The following is a 26158-nucleotide window of genomic DNA, read 5'->3' as shown; positions in this document are numbered from 1 at the left end:
GGTGAGTATCTTAAAACATCATAAGGTAAAACATGATCTTTTTTAAACCATAACCAAGTGGTTTTTGTTCCTACAACCACACATTAACCACCATGTTGTAAAGTTTCTCTGATCCAGCTCATAATAATGTATACATGTAATGTATCTGTGGTTTGCAGAAGTATAAAATGCAAACATTTATTCTGGTGGTTTGGTTGTATTTTAGGACAACCAAAGATGGATACAAGTTTTTTTCATTCGCCATAATGGAGACTGACGTGAAAGGTTTTTTTCAATTCACAAATGACCAAACACCTGCAACATTAATGTCATTCCCATCAGCCTCAGCTGTATTTTGTAATTGACCTATGGCTAAGTCCCGCCCTCAAACGCAATGAGCCAATCACAGTGCGTACATTCTCGGAACCCATCGGCTGTATTCGGCGTCTGACTTCCGGCAGACGGCGATACAGCCTCTGGGGGCAGACCCCCGATTTTTTGGCATTCCGGTTTGATTTGGGCGAAGGAGGCGAATTTCCGTTTCTGATTTCTGTTTATGTAAATATGCTGAACCATTACGATGGATTCAGAGTTCGCAGTGACGCCAGTTCACCGCACGGACCGTTTAACCTGGCAACAACTGCAGCCGGCTCAAACGTGATTGGTCAATATCACAAGGGCTACAAACAGCCTAAGACCGGAAACCAGGGCTCTTCCGCTCTTCTTCCGGAGGCAAGATCTCCGGGGTTTGCCTACAGACTCTACATTCACTGAATGTAGAGTCTGTATATAGAGACTACAGTGTGTATAGCCATTCCCATACACTCGGACATTCTCTGCCTGGACGTCCATTGAAATGCATTACAGAAAGTCAGTTTTGTTCGGTTTTATGAGCTTTTTCAGAGATTTAAAGTTTAAAAATGGTCAAACGGTGTGCATGGGGTACATGCAACTCAGACACAAGGTATCCTGAGAGGTTGGGCGACGGGGTGTATTTTTTACCCTTTCCTAAACCACATCTCGACCGAGAAAAGTGTCTCCTTTGGATAAAGTTATGTGGTAACGTTAGACCACAACATCAACTCAACGGGAACTGCCCATTGGTCCGACAGCCCATTGGTTCGACATCCCATTGTTCAACCATATTAAACCCATTGTTCCGAAATCATCATGATGCCCTGTTGTTAAGGTCTGGTTAGGTTTAGGCACAAAACCACTTGGTTAGGGTCAGGAAAAGATCATGGTGTAGGTTAAAATGAAAAAGAAAGTGACAAACACATAAGCCGTGAGCCTGCTTCGCCTCAAACCTTTCCCAGCTGACCCAGAGCCGGTCGCGGAGCACCATACACTAATGGGATGTCGAACCAATAGGCTGTCGGACCAATGACACGGACCCAACTCAACGTGAATAAGATTAACAATGATGTCTACATCTGTTCTAAGGTAAGTCAACATCATGTTTGAGGCAACATATTGTCACGTTGCTGGAAAGAAATATAAAGTTATCTTTAACATCTCTAGCTAACGTTAGCCTAACGTTAGCTCCTAGCTGCGTAGTTCATCATGTCACCTTGTTTGCTGGGAGTACATTAGCCTATTTTGATTCTAGTTTTGTACTTTGGTGATCGTACATCATTGTTAGCTGTTGTCCAAAGGGCTCTAGTTAAACTAATGTTAACTTCTGGAGCTTAGCTTCATTCATTTATCTGTAATCGCAGAGATAACAAAGGTTGGCAAATGTTATGCTGAATGATTCAATGTAAATACTGTAGCACCAAACTAACGGAGAGACACTCTTGGTAAAGATGTTAAAAAGGCCGTTATCCTTTTCTCATATTCTGAGCCAAAAACCTTAACTTCAGTGGCACTTTAACTTGTTGTCTTTGATGGCGACAGCAACAAGATGCGGTTCACAAGCGTAAGTTACACTGTGACCTGTAAATTTTGACTTGTAATTTAAGCTTCTCATCAACCTTCTCAACAATAAAATGATGAATATATCCCTCCAATGCGTAGTTTAGGCCCTTTTGGTTACTTCTTAATGACATCTGATCGTTATGTCTCCAAAAATCATCAATTGCCTCCTGCGAAACGCCGTGTACTGTGACACCTACCATAGTGCCGGTCACTGAATGTTGATAGTTTGTCCGAGTGAGTGGAGGGGGGCGTGGCTTAGCCATAGGTCAATTGGTGTTAATAAGTAAAAGTTAGCATGCCAACATGCGAAACTAAGATGATGTCTCAGTATCTGCCTCAGTTGTATTTATTCTTGCCCATTATGCCTCTGTCCGTCCTGTCTGCCACACTCCCACTTCTCCAGGCCCCTTTAAGTGTCATTCTACACCTGTCCACCAGATGTCCCCAGACTTTTCCACCTGATCTAGTCACCTGACTCCCACATCCAGCCCCCATCCTCCTGCTCACCTGTTCTCCATTTCCATCACTAATGCTGCAGTATTTATACTGGCACATCTCCACCAGCTCCTGGACAGATAGTCGATGATGCTTTGTGCCAAAACTGTATCTGAACTTGAACTCTGAAGCAGCAGTCTGAACCTGTATACTTTACCCTAAAGCTGAAGTTAAAATTTGTGTGACGGTATGTTGTGAATTAGTGTTGAGATTTAGTTGGGACCCCTGTGATGTCACAGAGAATCAGAAATGTCGGACGAACGTAATGTGGCTGTCTGTGGGCACCAGGAGCTCTATGATGTAACATTAATACTGTATGGAGACAGAACAAAGGAGGATAGGACTTTGAGATTAGTGAGTGAAGCCATAGGACTACATGGTAAATCCTGGATGTAATTGTGATCTATGTAAGCTATCAGTTGTGTCCAGCTACAAACCGAATGAACACTAACTGTAGAGTCAGCTACCTTCCCTAGTTAGCACAACAAGGGGAAAATATTCGCCAGTTGTGAAACACTCCAAAAAACACACAGATAACACAAGGTGAAGATGCACTTTCCATTGAGTGAGAACACACCAAAAGTCTTGCTCAAATTATCTTTAAATCTGTGTAATACTTTTATTTTATTAGTCTGTTTTCATCTTGGGATAACAGCAGGTGAAGATGAGCTGTTTCCTACATGATGTTTTTCTCATGTCAGACTGCAGACTCAAGAACAAAAACATCGATCCACACAACAGAAAGAAACGCAGCCTGCAAATCTCCATTCAGCAACCTGCGGCTCCTGCTGAGTGTTAAATGTCATCCGATGCATCAGGCAGATTAACACCAAAGCGGCATGTCGTCACTGGAGGCAAGAGGGGATTCAGACCTGTGGGTCAGAGTCTACAGTTACACACAGTCACCTGCTGCAGCATCTTGTTAGAACCCTCTGTGTGACAGATCATAAATCTGAGGGAGATTGACTAGCTTATTGGACCACTGGAGGAAAGGTCAATGAGGATGAACTTAATTTTTTAAAGCTTCGTGTCCACCAGGAGCCTCACCTTCAAGTCTCTAAGACTTCTGGGACCCTCACCTTAAGCTTCAGTGCCCACCAGAAGCCCAATTTTAAAACCCGTCATGCACCAGGAGCCTCTCTTTAAGCCTTTACGTCCACCATCATAAAGGCAGGATGCAAGTGCTTGTCGGATGGTTGAACAGCATCTGGAAAGTTTACCTTTCCAACACGTGCTTAAAGCTTTTTTGCAGTGATTGGTCAGGTTTGTGAAGGTCAAGCTCTTTCCAAAAAGAGAGAAGAAAAGAGAAAAGTCATGGAATTTGAAAAAAGCAATTTCCAGGCCTGAAAAAATTTGGAAAAAATAAATAAACCCAGAAAATTTGGGAAAGTCATGGAGACTGGCTTTACACATATCTGTGTGACAGAGTATATGTACTGCACAGTGTTGATGTCCGGGCAGATTAGTCTCATCACTTAACATTATGTTGTTCTCTGTGTCTTGGCAACATTAGACTACATCCTGAGTTGCAGCTTCTACTTAGTCCACATGTGAATTCACGCTAGCCAGGAAAATACTGATTTATTTATTATTGCTTCACCTGGATGAGTATAAGGCTGAGAAAGACCAGGAGGTGGGACATGCAGAATGTGGACTGGTTAAACTCCCCACATTTCAAACATAGGTGAACCAATTTTTCAGGTTCTCAGCCAATCTATTTTTGGTCAAAATGCTCTAAATAGTTCAAAATTAGGTGCGGGGACCAGAACGGAACTGGTTCCTTGTTGGTGGAAAAAGGGTAATAGAGATACAAAAGGGTGCCCTGTGCGTCACTGTGAGATACCGAGGGGCGTGACAAAGTGTTGGTGTTTGATGATGCAGGAAGGAGAACTAAGTTTATCTATCTTAAAACTAAAAGACATGTATTCTTCTTTGTCTCCTGGTACATCATTCTGTAAAAATACCAGGCCCAGTTGTCACAAGTATTCATATTTCCCTTTCTGTGTAACCTAATAAACAGATATTTGCATTTCTATGTAGAATCTGTTGGCAGTGTAATCAGAGTCATATTGACCAATCAAGTTTGAGTGGCAGGTAACTGGTCCATGTGGAGAGGCAAAACACATTGGCCAAAATGCAATCTGAGAACCTCTCGACTATTGTCTTACAACAATTTTGCTTTTTATTTGCTTTTTTAAGGATATTAGCCAAAATGACTGAAGCACAGAGGAGGAAGTCAATGCCCTCACCCACTGAGGCTTATTGTCGTCAGACCAATAGCTGATGTTCTCTGGGACTGCTTGTTGTGTTCTCAAAATGTAAAAAAAAAAAAAAAAGGTGAAGAAAACCATAGAGCTTAGTTATAGAAATTTTCTTTTCATAGTTGATCGTTGTTGTTGTTGTTGTTGTTCTATGCTTTCGTCAAAGACTTGACTGTGTCTGTTTTTTTCTGTTTTTCTAATGGAATAAAGTGAGCAGATTCTGGAGGCAGGCAGGTAAATATAAACCCATTAGAGGACTCCTGCAGCCTTGAACATCCATTCAGCCCATTAAAGACACACTCTCTACCTTGTTCTGGAAGAATATGAAGAGGTAATGGCACGATGACACAAGAGTCAGATGAGCAAACTGATGACTTGTTCTGTTCAACATTTTCCAATTAGGGGACATTTCAGGGGATTAGAGTTGATTCTCAGTCAGTTACCTGTTAGGCTCCCATCCCGTTAAAGGGGACCCTTCTTCTTATTTTCTGTCATAATGTTACAATGTCGGATGTTCATATTAAATGTGGCTAAAGTTTCAAATGATGAGGTAAACAAATGTAAAAGTAAAAACTCCAGACTGTTCTGAATACTCTGTTTTCAAAGAGACAAGCTGCTCTCAGCTCTCCAACTCTGTCCTCCACCGCACCCACCATGAAACACCACACGCTATATACAACAGAAAAATGCAGTATTAGACTGTTTATTTGTGTTATTTACCAAAATGATGCACACTCATTTTAGCTCAGTGTTAGAGTCGCTGGTGCATGGTGTTTCACAGCCATACTCACCATGCCACTGCCAGTGCGACAACAGCCCCACAAGCAAAAAGAGCATAAAAGTATTTTTTTAATCTTCCAAAAAGATGCACAGACGACTAAAATAAACACTCAGTGGAATATGGTTCATTTGGGTAAGTCAGGCCAAGGCTGTGCTGAATCAACAGACACAGGAGAAAAGGTTACTTTCGTAACAGGACAGAGACATTCCTTGGAGACAGCGACGAGGCCAAAAAGATTTCAATCAGGAGAGACTCGTTCTAAGAGAAAAGAATATCTATTTACATGTGCACATAAGTATGAGAAATGTGAAAAGTCTTTGGCGATTAGACCCCATCATAATTTCACCCATTTATTTGTTCATTCCAGGAGGGAGGTAAAGACTTGTGGGGTTAGTGTGCACTGCGCAGCTGTATTATGTGCGAAAATAGAAGTATCAGATCAGGGGGGTGTCGGTTGCTTAGTGGTTAGAGCAGGTGTCCCATGCACAGAGGCTCAGCCCTCAGCACAGCGGCGGCGGCTCAACTCTGGCCTGCAGCCCCCTACTGCATGCCACGGAACGTGAGATGGATCAGCGGTTTGGCGCTGCGCTTGTAGTGATGCAGGTGCTGTGCTGGATTGTAGTGGTAAAGAGGTAGCTGAGCCAGAGGGCAAAACTTTTGATTTACTGGTCCATCTACGTCCCAGCCCTCACCTATGGTCATGAGCTTTGGGTAGTGACAGAAAGAATGAAGTTGCAGATAGCCTATGAGCCGCTAAAATGAGTCTCCTGCATGGGGTGTCTGGGCTCAGCCTTAAGGACAGGGTAAAGAGCTCGGACAACCCAAGGGAGCTCAGAGTAGAGCCGCTGCTCCTTTGCGTCGAATGGGATCAGTTAAAGTGGATTGGACATCTGATCAGGATGCCTCCTGGGTGCCTCCCGCTGGAGGTGTTCAGGGCATATTCAACTGGTAGGAGGCCCCAGGGCAGACCCAGAACACGCTGGAGGGATTACATATCTCATCTGGCCTGGGAACGCCTTGGGGTCCCCCAGGAGGAGCTGAACAGTGTTGCTGAGTAGAGGGACGTCTGGAGTACTTTGCTCAGGCTGCAGTTGAAAGTAAGCACTTGAAAATGGATGGCTGGAGTATCAATTGTAACATGAAAAATTTGTTACAACAAAATGTTTTCATCATGTAACAAGATATTTTCATGTTATTACAAAATTTTCATGTTATTAAAAAAGAGAATGTGAAAAAGATCTTGTTATAACAAGAAACTTTTCATGTTATTACTGATACTGATCAGTAGGCAGTTGTACAAAAAAGTTCTAGTGGCACAAAAACCACTTGGTTATGTTTATGAAAAGATCACTTTTTGGCTTAAAATAACCAGTTTTGGCAGTACAGTCTTTGCTGGAAATGCAGCAATTACTCAGTAAATACAACTCTTTTCCGATGCACTATCACCGGAGGAAAAACAGCAGCAGCTTTGCTGTTTCTTGTTCTTGAACAGTGGTCTGCAGCCTGGCACACCATCCACCATCCCCTCCAACTCCTGATGAAGTCAGCTCATATACTACATCACTTTAAAAACACTGATATGGGGGTGTTGGTAGCGTAGTGGATAGTGCCGGCGTCCTATGTACAGAGGCACCTGCCACGCTGCAGTGGCCGCGGGTTCGATTCTAGCCTGTAGCCCTTTGCTGCGTGTCTCCCCCAACTCACTCTCTCTCTCTCTCTCTCTCTCTCTCTCTCTCCCCGTTTTACACACTATCCTGTCCATTAAAGGCAAAAGCTGATAAAAACAATCTGAAAAAAAAAAGAAATGTTGATATGATACTATGAAAGATACAAATGTAACAAATTTGTTCCATCCATCCATCCTGAGGCGTTCCCAGGCCAGATGAGATATGTAATCCCTCCAGTGTGTTCTGGGTCTGCCCCAGGGCCTCCTACCAGTGGGATGTGCTTGAAACACCTCTAACGGGAGGCGCCCTGGAGGATCCTGATAAGATGCCCAAACCACCTCAACTGACCCCTTCCAAGCTCCCTCCATTTGTCTGAGCTCCTCACCCTATCTCTAAGCTCCTCCGAGAAGCGCTAGCCTAACATGGTGGAGGGTTTGTGTGTCTCTGTGAACCTGGGAGCTGTGTTGTCTGGGGCTAATAGCCCCTGGTAGAGTCTCCCAAGGTAAATTGGTCACAGGGGAGGAGCCAGACTAAGAGCAATTCAAGAAGACTTTGATAAAACTGCATATTTGGAGCTTGAGCACCTCACCTGGTATGGGGGTACCGGGGCCCTACCCTGGAGCCAGACCTGGTGGCTGGGCCATGGGGCCCAGTCGGGCTCAGCCTGAATAAATAACATGGAGCCATCACCCTGTGGGCCCACCATCCACAGGGGCAGGAATCAGGGTCCCGTGCATTTTGTGCAGGCGTGCTGATCTGATATATATATAAAAAAATATATATATATACTTTATTAATCCCCTGAGGAGAAATTCAATTTTTTCACTCTTGCTTGTCATTAACACCTTGGTCAGCCTTGGTCAGGCGCCCCGAACAGTTGGGGGGGTTCGGTGCCTTGCTCAAGGGCACCTCGGCAGTGCCCAGGAGGTGAACTGGCACCTCTCCAGCTACCAGTCCACGCTCCATATTTGGTCCGGACGGGGACTCAAACAGGCGACCCTCCGATTCCCAACCCAAGTCCCTATGGACTGAGCCACTGCCGCTCATAGTGCTGTTGCAGAACATTTTTTGTTGTTTGCAGAAATATGCAATACCAACATTTTCCTCTAGTGACTGGGCTGCTGTGTCTGCTGGATGTGTAAACGGGCAGCTGGTTGCAAGCACGTTCATAACAGTCATAAATACACAGTAAAATATGCTGAAGGATCATCTGAAGATAATGTGAAGCCTAGTAGTCCGTGAGCCAGGACCCCAAATTTGGCCCACCGGTACCACCTGGGGGGAATAATTCTCATAGTGATTTTGAGCAAGGTATACATCTCTAGTGTTAGAAAAAATGTGATAGCCTTGCACCAGTGGTAGCTTTCTGTGTACTATCACTTGATTTATAACCCCATAGGAAAACTAAAAAAGAGCTCAAAAAAAGCCTGGCCGAATGGAGGTTAAGTCATATAAATCCATGTAGATTGACAATGCAAGCTCTGAGAGCTACCAAATTTGACGGCAGGATATCCCTCTACTTAACAGAAAAAAAACAGAACACAAATATCTCAATACAAATTGGAGATACAGACTTAAAAACACATACCTAAAATAGGCGGAAATGTAAAAGATGGGCATCTATGTAGAATGTTCTCAATTACTTTGCAATATCTCTGCCATGAATTGATACCAAAACAGTAAAGATAGCTTGCATATTCAGGGAGTCAGTCCACTAAACATATGAGGTGTCCCAGATGAAAGAAAACAAAACTTTCTACTGTACTTCATGCACATGGTTTGCTTATTATGATTAAGGAATGCTTCTTAATGAGCCCATGTCTTTGAAAATTGGTGGGAATATAGCTCAGTATACCTTTTCAGGAAAAAAAAAATGAATGAGCATATCTACAAATACAGTAGCTATATAATAATCACTTGTCACAGGTAGGGGCAACATAGTGACAGTAAGTAAATGACATGAGATTTCAAAGTCAAAGTTGGACTTATGTATCACATACAAACAGGTCTAATTTGCAGTGGAGTAACTGCCCCTAGGTGTGTCCCAAACTTGACCACTAGGTGGTGCCTTTTTTTATCTAAGGAGATTCTAAAATGATTTAATCTGTCACATCACTGTTGAGTGGGTGATTCAGCAAAACTGGTTTAGAGCTAAGTTTATACACTTCTCTGCTATTGGACAATAAGCATTTATGCTTTATACCCTGACTGGGACTTGCACCTCCATGCTGTAAGAGCTGTGATCCCTTGGTGCTTTGCCTATGACAAACTGAATTATGCCAGGTACCTGTCCCTTTACTTTGCTGAGATGTCAAATCTCTCAAAGAAGAATCCTACTGTGTATGAGGCCTTCAAGACAGGACAGTTCTCAGTGCAGCTGTCAAGTAACAACCGATTTGGTCGGATTCCTGTGGACCAGGCTACTGAAGTCACAGTGAACAAAGACACACAGACTCCTGGGGGCACATCACGGTTCAGCCTGAATGCTGGAGCTATCAAGCATTACTATATAACAGCTAAGCACTGCAGTGCATTCCTGGGACAAGTTAGGGAGATGGTGCAAGGCAAAAATCAGAGCTTATTCATGCAGAGCTAAATCAGCCAAGAATCCAAAAAGACAAGGAAGCCATTTCAGCTGTGGTCAGCCTCATAGATGGACGGATCAATCCATTTGAAGAGAAGCAGGACATAATGAGCATCTCCACAGCAAAAGCAGCCCCCAAAGACATCACCTCTGATCTGATGAAGGCATATAAGATTGGTTAGCAATGCTATGCAACCTTCAAAGATGAGAGACTACAGAAAGACCCACCACTAAAGAAGTTCCATGATCCAATGAAAACAAACAGGCTGAAGACATTCAGTGATATGTGTAAGAAGAGAGAAGTGAAGTCAAGTGGCAGGGCGATCATCTTGAAAGCAGACAGGTCTTTGTTTGGACACATCATAGTGATGGCACAAAGACGCAGTCTACGTATGGAGTAAATCCTTTCTCATCCACTTGGTCCATTGCCCTGGGCCCTGTCCAGACCAGATGGTTTACTGAGAAAGACAAACAAAGCTTTGTTGGCCACAACCTTACAGAAAGATGTACCAGTAGCAGAGCAACTCTCAGGTAACTCTGCTACAGTGATAGATGGACGGTAGGGACGGTAGAAACCTCAGGAAGAGCAACTGAGGAGGGATCCCTCTTCCAGGATGGACAGACATGCAATAGATGTCGTACAGAACAGATCAGCATAATAAATTAACAGTAATCCATATGTCACAATGAGAAAGAAAGAGAGACAGAGAGAGATGCAGGACAGACGGTAATGACAGTAGCTTACAACAACATTAATGAAAGTAATAATATTATAATTATAATTCTAGCTGTTGTGGTACAATATGTTGAAAGTATATATTAATATCTGATAGTATACATATGTGACAATAATCATACATGTATAATAACAGTAGAAGTATGACTAATGATAGCAGCAGCAGCAGGAGGCATCTGGCAGGACCACGGCAGCAGCACAACCACACACGTCACACTATCCAAGCACTGCTGCAATATAAGTTAACCTGAGAGACAGTTGAGCACAAAGGCTCCGGAGAAGAAGCCGAGTTAGTGACGTGTAGTATGGCCGAGTTCGCAAGATGCAGTAACAGGACACAAGAGAGAGAGAGAAGGAGAGAAGGTGCCCGGTGTATTATAGGAGGTCCCCCGGCAGACTAGGCCTAAGTCAGCCTAACTAGGGGCTGGTACAAGCCAAGCCTGAGCCAGCCCTAACTATAAGCTTTATCAAAGAGGAAAGTCTTAAGTCTAGTCTTAAATGTGGAGACAGTGTCTGCCTCCCGGACCGCAACAGGAAGATGATTCCACAGGAGAGGAGCCTGATAGCTGAAGGCTCTGGCTCCTGATCTACTTTTGGAGACTTTAGGGACCACGAGTAACCCTGCGTTCTCAGAGCGCAGAGTTCTGGTGGGATAATAGGGCACTATGAGCTCTCTAAGATATGACGGAGCTTGACCATTTAGAGCTTTATAAGTTAACAGTCGGATTTTTAATTCAATTCTGGATTTTACAGGGAGCCAGTGCAGAGAAGCTAAAACAGGAGAAATATGATCTCATTTCTTAGTTCCTGTTAGTACACGTGCCGCTACATTCTGAATTAGCTGGAGAATTTTTAAGGACTTACTAGAGCTACCTGATAATAGAGAGTTACAGTAATCCAGCCTTGAGGTAACAAAAGCGCGGACCAATACACATACAAGGAGAACTCGATCAAGAACAGTGAGAGATCTCTACGGAGTGAAGAGACTGGTTATGAGTTACAAAGTATCACAGCCACACAGATAGTAAGACAGTGGAGGAGCTTCCTGACCAAAGTCAGTAACAAACTAGTCTCATTAGCTTTATAGTCCATGAATGGAGAAAGGCATAGTATAGAGCAAAAATACATGATAAAATACTGTATGCAACTGTAAATGACAAATGCTACAGAATCACATCTCAAGACAGTGAGAAGGTGTCAGCCCTGCAATGTCAACAAGAAGAAGCAGATGGCTGCCTACTTCTTCATGCTGCCCATGCCACAAGAGAGGGATACCAATCTGTAGTTATCTGCTCAGAAGACACAGATGTATTTTTTATGTCTTTGGGATTCTGTGACAAGATTGATGCCCTATTATTCCTGAACTGTAGCACTAGGACCCATACAAGGCTTGTGGATATTAGGAGGGTGGCTGCCACAGTTGGCATAGAGGTTTGTAGGGCTCTAATCGGGTTGCATGCATATACAGGATGTGACACTGTGCTTTTGTTGGCAAAGGGAAGACAAGTGCCTTAAAACTCCTGACCAGCAAAAGGGAAACTCAGGACCATGGCCGGCCCAAGCCTCCATGGGGCCCTAGGCAAAATTTGATTTTGGGGCCCTCTATTACTGCCACTAATACTGATTATTGATCATTCACACACCTACTATGACTTATTTCATGTTCTACTCTGTCATTACGGATACACTTGTAAAACTAGATGTGAGAACTTTTTGTTGTAATTAGATTGTAATCCACAGTGATTCAGGCCATGGAAGCGGACAACAGATTTGCAAACTTGCAGAAAAATCTTTCAATATTTGGCAGTCAGCAACTCCCCCTACTGGCCACACAGAGAATCAATACATAAAACCTCAAAGAGCAGCCCAGCATGTTTTACCCATCTATGGTTTTTAATCTGAAATGGTAGCAAATTCAGCTACAAGAACAGCCTGGGGTTGATTTACACTTAATATTCAAAGTGATATAGTACTGAGTGGAATACCGAATGTCATCTAGGCCAACTAAAAGTAACAAAATAAACCAATCATTTACTGTAAACACAATCTGCTTTATTATTTTTTGTTTTAAATAAACTGCAACACAGAGGGGACAGTGGGCACAGTGGATGGAGCAGAGGATGGAGATGGACATAAGATGAAAAACAACAACAAAAGCTAGTCATTTTAGATGTCATATTACACTTGAAAATTATGCTGCTTATTTTCTAAATAAAATAGTACAGCTATAGCTTGTAATAAAAAAACAATCTGCCAGTGGAATAACTGACAATTGCTTGAGAAGTTTTGAAATAATATGCATTTGTCTATAAACATGTCCCTTTTCATATGATTATATCTTATAAAAAATTATTCATCTCAGAATGTCCTGCAGTACAGTGAGCAATTACAAAGGCTGTTTTGTTGTTAACTTACCAGGTAGAGCTGAGGTTGCAGCAGACACAGAGGGGACAGTGGATGGAGCAGAGGATGGAGATGGACCTAAGATGAAAAACATGTCCCTTGTCATATGATTATATCTTATATTAGTATATCTTAATGAGATAATTTGACTAGAAATTAAATATATATGGTGACAGTTTTTCCCTCACCGGATTAGCCTTGGCTGAGCCTGAGGAGGTGGACTGCCCTTGGGCTGAGTCAGTGCCTCCTCCAAAATACTTTAACAGTGCTCCTGGGGAAGTTTCATATAACTTATGAGCATAATAGGGAGTTGTTGTAAAAGGAATATGTTTATTTACTCACATAAATTACTATGCTCTGCAGCAAACAATTGCAAACAGCATATGTCAAACTATAAGTTACCTAAGTTAATTCATTAATGCATGTATGTATGTATATAGTACCAGTCAAAAGTTTGGACACACTTTTTCATTCAAGTAAATGGGAAAGTGTGTCCAAACTTTTGACTGGTACTGTATATATACCGAGAACCAACTTATTCAAAGTATTACCTACCAGTTAAAAGAAAAGTTTCTCTAGTTTTGAACTAATGTTAGCTAGCTAATTTGCTATTATAGGCTAATGTAGTTGGAACAAAATATCAACAATTAGAGACCTTCCTAATTTGAGGAAACTTTTCAAAATCTCCTTGACACCAAACGTTACATTACCAAGACATGCAAACATACCTTTATCTTGTCGTTTTTATCTTTATCTTGTCCTTTTTTCTTTTTTCTGCCCCTGAAGGGTATGTCCTTTTTTGTGATATTATTAGGCCTTCCACCTGCGCAGTGCGTACTGCAGGCTGGATGCACACCTTACTAGCGGAGCTCTGACATTTAGAGCAGAGAGGCAGTAGGAAACTACACTCTGTTAACATAATATTGTCTTTTTGTACAACAACGTACATTTGATATTATATGAATCATCATCACTCACATCTAGATGCCCATCTTTTACATTTCCGTCTATTTTAGGTATGTGTTTATAAGTCTGTATCACCTATTTGCATTGAGATATTTGCATTCTGTTTTTTCTGTTATGTAGAGGGATATTCTGTCATCCAGCATGACAAGTTTGGTAGCTCCCAGAGCTTGTATTGTCAATCTACATGGATTTATATGACTTAGACCCAATCCCAATACCCCCCCCCTCCACTACCCCTTAGCCCTTGGCCCTACCCCTAGCCCTTGCCCACTACCCCTTGGCCCTCGAAATAAAGCAACGAGGGGTAGGGGTTGAAATCTTTCCCTAGGAATTGGGACACCACTCACTATGTCACCGCGTCGGGTACGTTCATGCATACATAACTATTTTAAACAGGAAGCCATCTACATTTCCAACCAGCATCTACAATGGAGTCTCCAGCTGAGTTCATCCTACTGATCGCGTTTGCTGTATTCATCATGCTTTGTTTGATGAACGACAGATCATGAAATGTATGTACGACAGGGGACTTCTGCTAGCAAGCTAACCAGCTAACATTACGAGGCAGCATAGTTATACTAGCTTGTGTGTTATCGTAATGTGAAAAATCCGACAATTTTGCAGAACAGGACGGATGACAGACGCCAGATAGTGTGAGCTAGCAAGCTAGCTAACAAGCTGATGACGGTAACATTACCTAGCTGGCTAGCTTTCTGTCAACTCCAATCTAAACATCAGGAATAGCAATAAAAAAATGTTATACGTTGTCTACACAAATACAGTTATTCGAAAATGTTTTTACAAAAGTGAAAAATGAAACAATAATTCCAGAGAGAAGCAGACAGGGGTCTACAAAATGCGTTTGAAGAATATATCCAGGATGTCAAACTGACTGAGCAGCAAAAACAGGTTAAAAAGACAAAGATAGTTAGAAGCTAAAGCCGAACTACAGGCTACAGATCACAGTGTAAAAGTGAACCACCACATCACTGGTGATCGCGACAGAAGACAATGAATATAAAGGGAAACTTTGCTGATATTAAACCTGCGCATCTGCGTACAGTGCGATGACACACAGCTGGTTGAATATCAGCAAAGTTTCCCTGCTTCCCTTCACTGATTCCTGTACAGCAGGGTTGGTCATTAATCATTAAAAAGCAAAATAAGCAGCGTGTGTATACATTCAGTAGGCTATATCTTCAGTAGCTAGCTAGCTAACCTAGCTAACCCTACACTTTTCAGGGTTTGATTTTGGTTTTGGAACAGGGAAGAAACCTATATCTTTTTCCAGCCTCTCCAGGTAATGAGTATCATTAATACACTATGAGCTCCAGGCACAACATTTAGCTCCAAATCCACAAAACCAGTCTCAAAATGAAGAAAATCTGAAAGGACTGAATTAAAGTCAATCGAGCACAGCTGTTTTGTTGTTGGACCCTGGTCTGAGCCGGCCCAATACTACGTTATGATTGGCCAGTCTGCGTCCTGCGTTCCTTCAGTAACACCTGTTGAAATCGTATTGTTTCTTCAGTGTCTTTCATTCACTGTGTTATGTCAGTTACTGTAACTTGTAGTCAGATTAGTCTAGTCCCATTAAATGTAATCTATTACCCTACAGGCCAAAGGCTGCCAATCCCGTTAGGGGATTATCTGGATAAGATGTCATACCAGGCGCTGAACACACACACACACACACACACACACACACACACACACACAGAGTCTCCCGGCTGTCTTAATGCTTTTCCATTGAGTTGAATTCAGCGCTGGGATGCTGCTGGGACATGCAGTGTGACAGGTAGGAACATGGGGTTCAACTTAAATGTAAAATTCATGCTAAAGAATCATTTTTAATGTTTTACCTCGGTTGCTAGGTTGCTTTAGAAATTCTGATTCAACATTTATTCGCCTTATTTTTGTTGTCAAAGTTGCATTGCTACCGTCTGGTGATGCAGCTGAAAGCAGGGACTGTTCTGAAAACTTTCTTGAAGGTGCATTTAAGTTAAAGTAACCAAACGCAAAATATTTAACACTGTGGACAAGACTACTGCCAGACAAGTATGTCAATGTTAGATGATTTTGCAGAGCACAAGATTATGTTCAATGGCAAATAGTGGAAATCTTAGGAATTTCTACTATCTGAATTTAGTCCTCTTTTAAAGGTTCCTGTTCATCCGTGGACTCTTAAATCTCAGATGTTGGAGCATCTTCATGAACAGGGAGGTTAAAAAGAGGAGAAATTGCGGCGCCATATCATGTCATATCAGTGGGGTACAACACATGGGCAGTAAAATCTGGTCTGCACATGCTGAAAGGCTCAATACTGATGTGCAATCATATCAATCATTATTCACAGAGCATCCGACAAAGAATTTTCCTAGTCGACCAATAGTCGTCATTTAGGGCCATTAGTCGACTAGCCGCTCACATGTAGCCTATTTGCCTGAAATCCTGAGAGCAGAGCTTATCTTCTTCAAGGTGCTGTTTATAAGTGTGTAGGCCTGTCGACTGTGGGACAGATGTAAAGCTCTGGGTAGCCCTGCACTAAAAGCATCAACTCTTCTGTATTTACCAGACTGAATATTTATGGAAGAAGGGAAAGATATCTGTCGGCTGTGATTGGTTTGCAATGTGACTCCTGTCTGACTGCTGAGTGTGGCCTCTTTCTGTGTCCGTCCTTTCAAATTAAATTCCCACATGGTCCAGTCATATAGGTTTTGATTTATTTTGACAAGGCAAAGGTGAGTTTCACGTTTGTTTGTTTGGTTGGTTTATTTTTTGCAACTAAGGGACCAATGAAATCTTGCCAACTAATGACCTTTCTGGTTGACTAAAGTTTGGTTGACTATTAGGGGGCAGCCCTAGGGGCGGCCATCTTGACATAAAGATACCATTTACTTTTGACACAGCTGTCCTCACATTTCAAACATTTCCAGCAAAATGTCTGAGTCAGCCATGGCTTTGTTTGAAACTTTACCCCAAATGGAAAGCAAATTTGTCCCATAGAAGCTAGTAAGCAGTAAAACCTAGTTCAGACCAAAGATTCACAACAAGACAATACCATTTTAGAGCATTGCAGGAAAAAGTTGCAGCGCTGTAAACTGGCTCATCTCAGCTTAACTCTAGCCAGCCTGTCAAATTGCCAGCTGCTGGTTTTAAAACACACGCCATGCTGTTCCAACAGCCAGTCTGCTAGTCTGTGCGCACACACGTGTTTGACGGTGTGACGATGTGTTGCTGCAGCATTCTCTGATACCAGCCCTCTGTTCCATCCTCATAGTGTGTCAGTGTCAGACAGTGGGTCGCTGCTGCTGCTGCTGCTGCTGCTTGCTGTATGTGCACATCCCACACACAAAGTCATTTACTGATTAATTGGAGCTGGCTATTTAAATCATTGTGGCATATTTATTAATGTAATAGGGTCAATTATACAGTAGTAATATGTGTAACAAAGTCAAATGTACACTTGTATTATCAAGTATTATAATCACACAAAATTTGTTTCCGTTGTTTTAACCTGACACACTTAGGTCTCCATAATCAATATGTGGAACTTTTAATAATCAGTTTCTGTATGCCTACATTCACCCTGGTGGTACCCCACCTATAAAAGGGTGTCTCCCTCCTTTCTTCTCCCCTTTTGCTATTTTACTTCATGGGAGAGGTAGGCGGCATGGTTCTTGTAGTCATTTCTGTGTTTTAGTGCTGTTAAGCTGTGTCTATATGTTCATTTTTCAGCCTAAACTTACTGTATAATATGCTAACATATTCCTGTCACTTAATTTGTGTAGGGGCTCAAGTTTATATGGTTGTAACTGATTTTACCTTTTGCTGTCAAAAAACTGGCTCATGCACACCTTTGAAGAGTCTCCTGAACAAGTGCGTTGGAAAAAACTTCAGCAGGTCAAGAAAGAAAAAAGATTCCCGCACACTGTTGCCAAACTTGCAAAATATTTAATGGGACAAGACCCATTCTTTTTGACCTCTTGTTGTCAGGAATAAACAGAGGTCGCCTCCAGAGTTATTCATGGTCTAGGCCTCTTCATATCAACACAACGCAAACAACACTAGAGTCCATTGGTTACAATAATACAGTCCATCTGAAGTTCAGGCTTTTTTGTGTATTATGTTTTTGCCGTTTCATCACTAGCGTACTAGAAATGCAACTGTAGCAAGTATCTCACTATAACTATCCTCATTCATATTTTAGGAAACTACAAGTTATACTCAGCTACAAAATAAGTCTGAAATGCTGGAAATCAGAACGGAAGTAACGGAAGTACATAGAGTTGTTGCTATGGAGACTATACACCATCTAGTCTTGTCCTATTGGTGTATACTGGCAGGTTTTCAGGAGGTTGCAGACCAGAGCATTGCAAGTATTAACCTGTCTTGTCATGAATCGGACGTCTGAGCTGGACTTTAGCCAACTTGAAGGGATGCAACATGTTTATGTTTGTGGCACAGATACATGGTCAAACGTTTTTGTTTTTACTCTGTAATTTGTCTGAGCTCTCCATCAGGTTGTTTTGAAGATTCTATCAGTAGCATTGAGCCTTTCCTTTGATCTGGGCTGAGTTAAGATCTAGTTTTAGCATCCTCGTCTCCTCTCTTCACTTCAAAGATTTTTTTTTTCACTTCACTTGACTGAAACATCACCTTGATGTAAAATAGCTTCTCTTGATTATATCCAGATTCTAACCCTGTTTCCTGGGCAAGAAGTAACAATATTTGCTGTACTAATCCACAGAAAGTGAAAGCACGAGTCCTGGTGCCATTGGACCAGGTCAAGCTCCTTCACAGAAGTCTGACTGTGATGTTACAAAGTTTGAAAAGGTCAGGCCAATTTGTGATTAAGTCACAATTCATGGACAAAAATTCCATTAACTTTGTTTTGGACATCCTGACTCTCAGCCTCAACCTAACTCTAGGTGAAGTCTGGACCTCATCTTTCTGCTATGATGTCTGGTGTTGATCTGATAATTGAGACTGAGTATACCATTGACCTTACCTGATAAAAATGGATAAAAGTCAGTACCAAGCAGGGAAGGCAAGTTAGTGAATGTTCGGGATGAAGTGGAGATCCATTTTACTAACTTTTGTCCTACTCACTGGTGACTTTGTGGCCTCTGATGAACACCCAGATGTTGGACACAATGAAGATGTACACCCCAACATCCTGACAGAATCAAACGGGGACATACTGGACATGAACATCCAAACAAACAGAGAAGTGCCAGACACAAACACTGAAACAAACTGGGACATAAACAAGGACAACTATGAGGACGCTGACTGGCATCCTCCTTCCTCGCTCCTGGAAACGTATGCCGACCTGCACCCAGACACCCCGCCACTGATCCGTAGCAGCAACACTGCTGTTAATAACAGCACCAACCAAACCTTCAACCAGACTGTTGGTAGCACGTCAGCACAGTGCGGCGAGTACAGCAGCCAGCTGACGTCTAGCGGCCAGTGTCGGCTGATGGCGACACTTCCTCCGGTGCCAGTGGGAACGTCACGGCAACGCTGCCCGGATATGTTCCGCTGCACAGATGACATCTCACACTGGCTTCACGAGAACCAGAACAGGAAGGAGCAGCTGGATGAGCTGAGGGAGACGATGTCAGAGCTGCAGGAGGAGCTGAGGAACCACCGGCATCGAATCAAAGCCCTGGAGGTGCAGGTACACTGCTGTACGCAAGGTTACTAACTGTGACCTTTTTTGTAGGGGAGAACGGGGTTCTTTTCACACACCAGAGGGCACTATCTACAAAATCTAACAGCTGCATAATAATAATTACATTTGCGAGGTGAATGTGAAGTATTTTGTGAATACTTTCAACACTATGACCATGACCAAGAGCGTACCAAGATGTCCCGCTATCCTGAAATGACAACTTGACTTTCTTAAAGGAGTAGTTTGACACTTCTGTAGCATTTCGTTGCAAAAAGATAATTCGGCCAGGCAAAACACAACCCCGCTCTCTCTCTATTAATCTGTCTGTCTTTATCTCTCTGTCTTGACACCCACTAAGTCCTCATTAACCCTGAATGCTAACAGGATTAGCTTTAGGCCTTTTGGCTGAGGCCCTGCATCCTCGTAAGTTACCTGACCCAGAGGCATTTTTCCCGGCCGGGGTGTGTCGAGGCCACCGCTGGTCAAAATTGAGTTAGGACTGCAATCTGACTTTGTGACTTTCTTTTTTTTTCAAATGGTGCCATTGTTTGCTGACAGAAGTCTCAGGCTATATCCACACTAATACATGTTATTGCCACATTTATGCTTAGCATCCACAATACTACAGCATTTTGGAACCCCGTATAATGACTTCCAATCTGGTTTCTGCCATCTATATATAAACCTTTATTTAATCAGGTAAATCTTGTTGAGATCAAAATCTCATTTTCAAGAGAGACCTGAGTAGGCTACATAAATAACATAAAACAACCAATTTAAAAAGTACAATTTAGTATATACACACACACACACATATATATATATATATATATACACACATATGTATATATGTATATACATATGTGTGTGTATATGTGGGACCGCAAGTGTTACTTGAATAAGTAAACACTGACCAACGGGACCAGACTGGCAGACTCGTATGCTCTCACTCAGTGGATGGATGATGTCACAGGAAGCTTGTGGGTGATTACTATGCCAATCTTACAAAGGAAGACTAGACTGGTTCCAGACCATAGACCCCGCCCACTCAACTGAGTAGGCTTGCATTACTGGTCTGGCATACTTCTATGAATTTGCGATTTATCATGTCCAAACGATGGACGGACCAATGAACGCTGGGGGTCTAGCGATTAGCCAATCAGCGCCACGCTGATATCAAGCTGTACGCCGGTGGGTAACTGGTGAGGATAGCAACAATGGCAACCCCTACAGATCCTACAGACCACATTAACGATGCTATCGAGGTATTTCGCCACTACTCGCGTTAATAGAGGACCAAATTAAGGAAGCTGCTAAACTGGATTTAATGGCAATGCAGCTGGGCATGCACGACGACGGAGACATTTTAAACGGGCAATGCTCGCTTGTTTTCGGCCCCCTCGAGGCATGGATACTAATGACGTCAGATTCTGGGTGAGTCGTTGATCTCTACTGATTGGTTAGGGAAAAAATCTAATTCCCTCCCCCTTGTAAATCGCCTTCAATGGAAGCCATGTCAGACTGAAGGTTCTGGGAGCTTCAGTCTAACACTCAGGCTAAAGGAGGACGACACTGGAACGGTTTCCTCCAGTTTGTTTTGCTATCAAAGCTAACGTTATGGAGAACATTCCTCTTAATACCTCCCCATTTTCTGATGAGGTGGACATGATAACCCTTAATACACATAATGTTATTTATCCAGTCCTTTTGTGTTATCACATTTAACCATAGTTGTCTTTGTTTTTGTTGATGGCCAGTGGCGGCTGGTTTTGAGCCATGACTCCTTCTATTCTGGCTCCCAATAACACAACAAGACCACATTTTAAGACTCCTATGTAGCCTACAGCACTGTGGTGGAGAGGCAGGTTTTATGTCCAGCTGAAAGAATGACATCATTGTGATGTCTAAAAGGGTCTATAGGCCTACCAGTGGCAGCTGCTGGTCTTTCAAACAGGGGAAGCTCACTTTAAGTTTACATCATAAAATTTGTCATATTGTAGCGAGGCAGTAACTTATAAAAGAAAAATTTAAGCAAAACACACCTCAAAGATTTTCAGATGGGTTTATACACCTGAACTGTGTCTACACCACCAGAACTGATTTTCTCTCAAAATAAATTTCCCTGAAAGGAGGAGCACCTTAACACTGGCCCAGGTAACAAACAGCGCTATCTATAGCAACATTCTCTGAACATTCTCAAATATTACTGAAACACACATTTATTTATGAATTCTGCCCTCCGCTCCTTTTGTAGAAAATGTTCTGTGACCCTGTCATACCAACTGCACACAACACAACTACAGCTTTGTGATTCAACAAACAAACAAAACAACTTACGACACTAAACAGGGTACAAACTCAACAACACAATTTATGTCTTTATTTACAGTGTGTGTTGTGTGTGTACTGTACAAAGGTGAAAATGAGCTATATCGCTTATGGAAATAAGGAACTCCGGACGGCACTCTGTCAGAAGACTCCACTCGCAAATATCCACATGGGACTGAGTGTGTATTTCAAAAGCGCTGTCAATCACAAAGAGGTTCAGCCTTTTAGACAATTCCTCCAATCATCGTGCATACACTGAGCATCCTCTCCCACCTACCGCTCCATTAGGTCCCAGGGAAGCTGAGCCTCCCTGGAAGTGACGATTCTGTGGCATTTATCCAATGACTGTCTCGCTTTGCTACATGAAAAAAACCTGCTCAGCGCTGTCTCATAGGAATGCTTGGAGGCTCTGCGTCCACCGTGCTGACTTAAGAATGTATGACAGGGAGGTCGCGTTTGAAAACTGGTGATAAACAGCTGACGTTTGAACATCATAGTCATGATGTTAAACACATCCTAGCGCACGTTTAATCCAATGTAAATTCTTATTTTAATGTAAATTCAATAGTGCATATTTATAGCCTGAGTGTCAGACTGAAGTTCCCAGAACCTTCAGTCTGACATGGCTTCCATTGAAGGCAATTTACAAGGGGGAGGGAATTTGATTTTTTCCCTAACCAATCAGTAGAGATCAACAACTCACCCAGAATCTGACGTCATTAGTATCCATGCCTCGGGGGTGCCGAAAACAAGCGAGCATTGCCCGTTTAAAATGTCTCCGTCGTCGTGCACGCCCAGCTGCATTGCCGTTAAATCCAGTTTAGCAGCTTCCTTAATTTGGTCCTCCATTAACGCGAGTAGTGGCGAAATACCTCAATAGCATCGTTAATGTGGTCTGTAGGATCTGTAGGGGTCACCATTGTTGCTATCCTCACCAGTTACCCACCGGCATACAGCTTGACATCAGCGTGGCGCTGATTGGCTAATCGCTAGACCCGCCCCTACACCCGGCGTTCATTGGTCCGTCCATCGTTTGGACGAGATAAATCGCAAATTCATAGAAGTATGCCAGACCAGTAATGCAAGCCTACTCAGTTGAGTGGGCGGGGTCTATGGTCTGGAACCAGTCTAGCATATTTAACCATTTTTTCTATGAAATTTTAGGGGAAGTTCAGCCTCCCTTGTTGTCTCAGAGCAATCGCCCCTGGTCTATACAGACTGTAGTCTACATCTGATTTGCTATGGTTGAGCTACCTTATATATTACATATTTACATATATTGAATAATATGTTAGTTCTAAAGGTTTGAAAATGCAGTGTTTGTAAATGCTGCATTTTCCATGTGCAAACTCTGAAGATTGTTTTAACTTCACTGTTTCTTAACTGCATGTTTCCGTTTTGGTAAACCTCATTTTCAACAAAACAAACATCACCAACATCTCCTACAGAAGTGTCTCCTGTTTTCTCTCTCCATCTCTCTCTCTCTCAGGGTGAAGAAGCTGTTGGTTCAAACGTGACTTTTGAGCAGCGCTTGCGTTCTCTGGAGCTGCGTCATGCCGAGGCCGACACACTGCTCCACGTGCATGGGGCGCTGCTGTACGAGCTGCAGGTGCAGCTGCGCAACCTAACAGCCACCATGCAGCACATGAGCCACAACACAGGATGCACAATGATCAGAAGCATGCCGCTGCTGGGCATGAAAGACACACTGCCACCAGGTACACATGCAACCAACACAGTGGTGAGGATAAGAATTTCAGTGTCATTGTGTTAGTTGGCCGTCTGAGTGTTCCCTGATGTTGTGTTAAGGCCTGTCCCTTGTCTGTCTCTGTCCCTCAGATGGACAGCACCTGTCCTTCTGTCCATCCGACTGTGCATCTCTTTATCACAATGGCGTTCGTCATTCTGGTGTTTACACTATCATCCTGTCGCCAGGTGCCACCCTGCCTGTCTACTGTGACATGGAGACCGAAGGTGAGACCCATACTGGTTACTGCTCACTATCTACACACATTATATTCACATGTGCTTTCAGTATGTTCAGCATGTGTGGGTGCATGAGGTACAGACACAAAAGTGCATATAGCTGTTTGTAAAGTATATCTGTGTGTGTATTGAATATATGCTAGAAAATACATGACATTGGATATTTTCACAACATGCTTGGGGCCTTATGTATACATTAGTATCAGAAATGTATATGTCTACCAAATTGTGTGTATACCTTTCATTGTATTTGTACAGATATTTGAACCTGAAATATTTCGTGTGTCGTGTGTGACCCAGGTGGGGGCTGGACGGTGTTTCAGCGGCGAAGTGATGGCTTGGTGAGTTTTAACCGCGGCTGGTCAGAGTACCGCGACGGCTTCGGCGAGCTGCGAGGAGAACACTGGCTGGGCAACCAACAGCTCCACCTGCTCTCCCACCAGGGCCACTACAGCCTCCGCATCGACCTGCAAGACTGGAGCCACGTCCACAGACATGCTCTGTACCACAGCTTCAGGTAGACACACAGGTAGAGAGAGAAGGCTCATACAAGGTGAATCACACCTCCCCTGAGAAATGAACAAGATCAGGCGGAACTGTCGCGGTGAAGACCTTTCATTACATTGGCTTTATACAAGCAAACATCGGCATATTGTAACCACAGTGTGTACTTTTATATAGCAACAAATGAGGCATAATGTGTAACAGTTTAGGCCTCAGGTGTGACATAACAGTCACACCTGATTTAGCTGCTAACTGCTATCAGCTGCTTTTTTAAAATCTCCTGCGGTGGGTTGCCTACATAACACATACAAAGAAGTCCACACGCACATCCAAACCAAAAACGGGCAGGTGCTGAGCCGAAAACAGTGCATACAAAAGAAAAATTAAATCAGTTCGCACAATGCAGGACTCCAATGCTTAGTTGAATTTATTCGAATGTAAGTAACGTAAGAAACGTTACCTACATTCAAATAAATTCGCCTACATAACACACTATTAAAACGTCACACCTGTCCCAAACAGCCGGCGGTCCCCTTTACACAGACATTGAATCAAAGCAGTACTACCTCTACTGCCGGCTAAAAGGTGAGACAACGCCGTCCCCCCATTTCCTGATCATGTCTTTTGTACAGAATGGCGAGGCAGATTAACGGTGCAACAGTCTGGCCATGAACAGGCTGTGTAAAAGGAGGTTAGGAATACACAGGAAGTCACAGAAATATTCACATCCTGCTAGATCCATCTGTAAGCGACCTGTAGTTTGCAGACCACAAATTATTAGTCAGCCACACAGGATGTTTAACAGATCAAACTTAACTGGCTAATAGCCAACAATCCAGCATGAAATATAACGATTAACACAGAAAATTTGAATTTGTGGTTAAAACTAAGAGCCAATCAGCTCCTTGATCACTTGACAGCCAGGTGTTTCCCATCGTGCCCAGGGACTGGCAGTCGGTGGAGAGCAGCTGCATGGCTTGTAATAGCTGCGGCCGCCTCAATCTTGTGAGGTTAATGTTGCCTCTGTGTGAATGATGTCAGATGCAAATCTAAGTGCCATGCATTGCGTAGCAATTGATTCTGCGCAGGCCTGTCTCATCTCAGCGAACCTAGAGCCTGTGGGAAATGTACAGAGGCAACTATTACAGACACAGGTAGTAGGGGATCAGGTAGGGGATCAGTCAAGCAAGTGGATTTGTTAGGTGTAGCATCAGTAATTAAGAGGTTGTGTTTTCTCCTCCTGCAGGATAGAAAACGAGGAGAACCAGTATCGCCTCCATGTGTCTGGTTTCAGTGGAACGGTGGAGGACTCATTCGGTTGGTACCACGACCTGCGTGGCTTCAGCACGCCAGATACCGGCAACATCTGTGCTGAGATCAGCCACGCCGGCTGGTGGTTCCACCAGTGTTTCTACGCCAACCTCAATGGCGTCTACTACAAGGTACGGCTGTCTGCAAGAACACACCACAAAGTGTGGTAGGACCGTGCATGAATATAAATAAATGTTAATGTTTAAATGTTTATCCACCAGGGGGGGCACTACTCTCTGAAAGCTCAGAACCTGCTCGGGCCAGACGGCATCGTCTGGTTCTCCTGGAAGGAATCCGACTTCTACTCTCTGAAGGCCGTCACCATGATGATACGACCACGCAACTTCAGGCCACGCTTGTCACCATAGTGACTGAGGTGGTGTGTCTGAGGCTGCCGTAAATGCTAACAGGAGCACCAAACATGTATTATTCCACTGCTGAAAATAATCCCCAACATATAGAACTATTCCCGCCTTTATGAATAATTTTTACTAGAAACTAGTGTCCTGCTATTTGATAAATTGGTGAGCCTTCAAAACAATAAAAGTTTATTTTTGTGA

General features: G+C 43.0%; 1 protein-coding gene across 2 annotated transcripts; it reads left to right on the top strand.

The window, feature by feature from the left end:
- Positions 1 to 14031: 14031 nt before the first annotated feature.
- LOC117263350 (angiopoietin-4-like) lies at positions 14032 to 26158 on the top strand. Of its 2 annotated transcripts, none has more exons than XM_078176063.1 (7): positions 14032 to 14152; positions 18540 to 19475; positions 23287 to 23515; positions 23637 to 23771; positions 24084 to 24300; positions 25534 to 25729; positions 25820 to 26158. In XM_078176063.1, exons 2-7 carry the CDS (start codon positions 18852 to 18854, stop codon positions 25964 to 25966), a joined length of 1548 nt encoding a protein of 515 aa, XP_078032189.1. In that variant the 5' UTR covers positions 14032 to 14152; positions 18540 to 18851; the 3' UTR covers positions 25967 to 26158. The 2 variants fall into 2 exon arrangements, with proteins under 2 accessions (XP_078032189.1, XP_033492515.2); XM_033636624.2 differs by having other exon boundaries at positions 14032 to 18625; positions 18721 to 19475.

This window comes from Epinephelus lanceolatus, chromosome 16 (genome assembly GCF_041903045.1).
Source record: "Epinephelus lanceolatus isolate andai-2023 chromosome 16, ASM4190304v1, whole genome shotgun sequence".
Classification (NCBI taxonomy): domain Eukaryota; kingdom Metazoa; phylum Chordata; class Actinopteri; order Perciformes; family Serranidae; genus Epinephelus; species Epinephelus lanceolatus.
The sequence above is the reverse complement of the archived record's forward strand: the minus strand, read 5'-3'. Positions and strand labels throughout refer to the sequence as shown.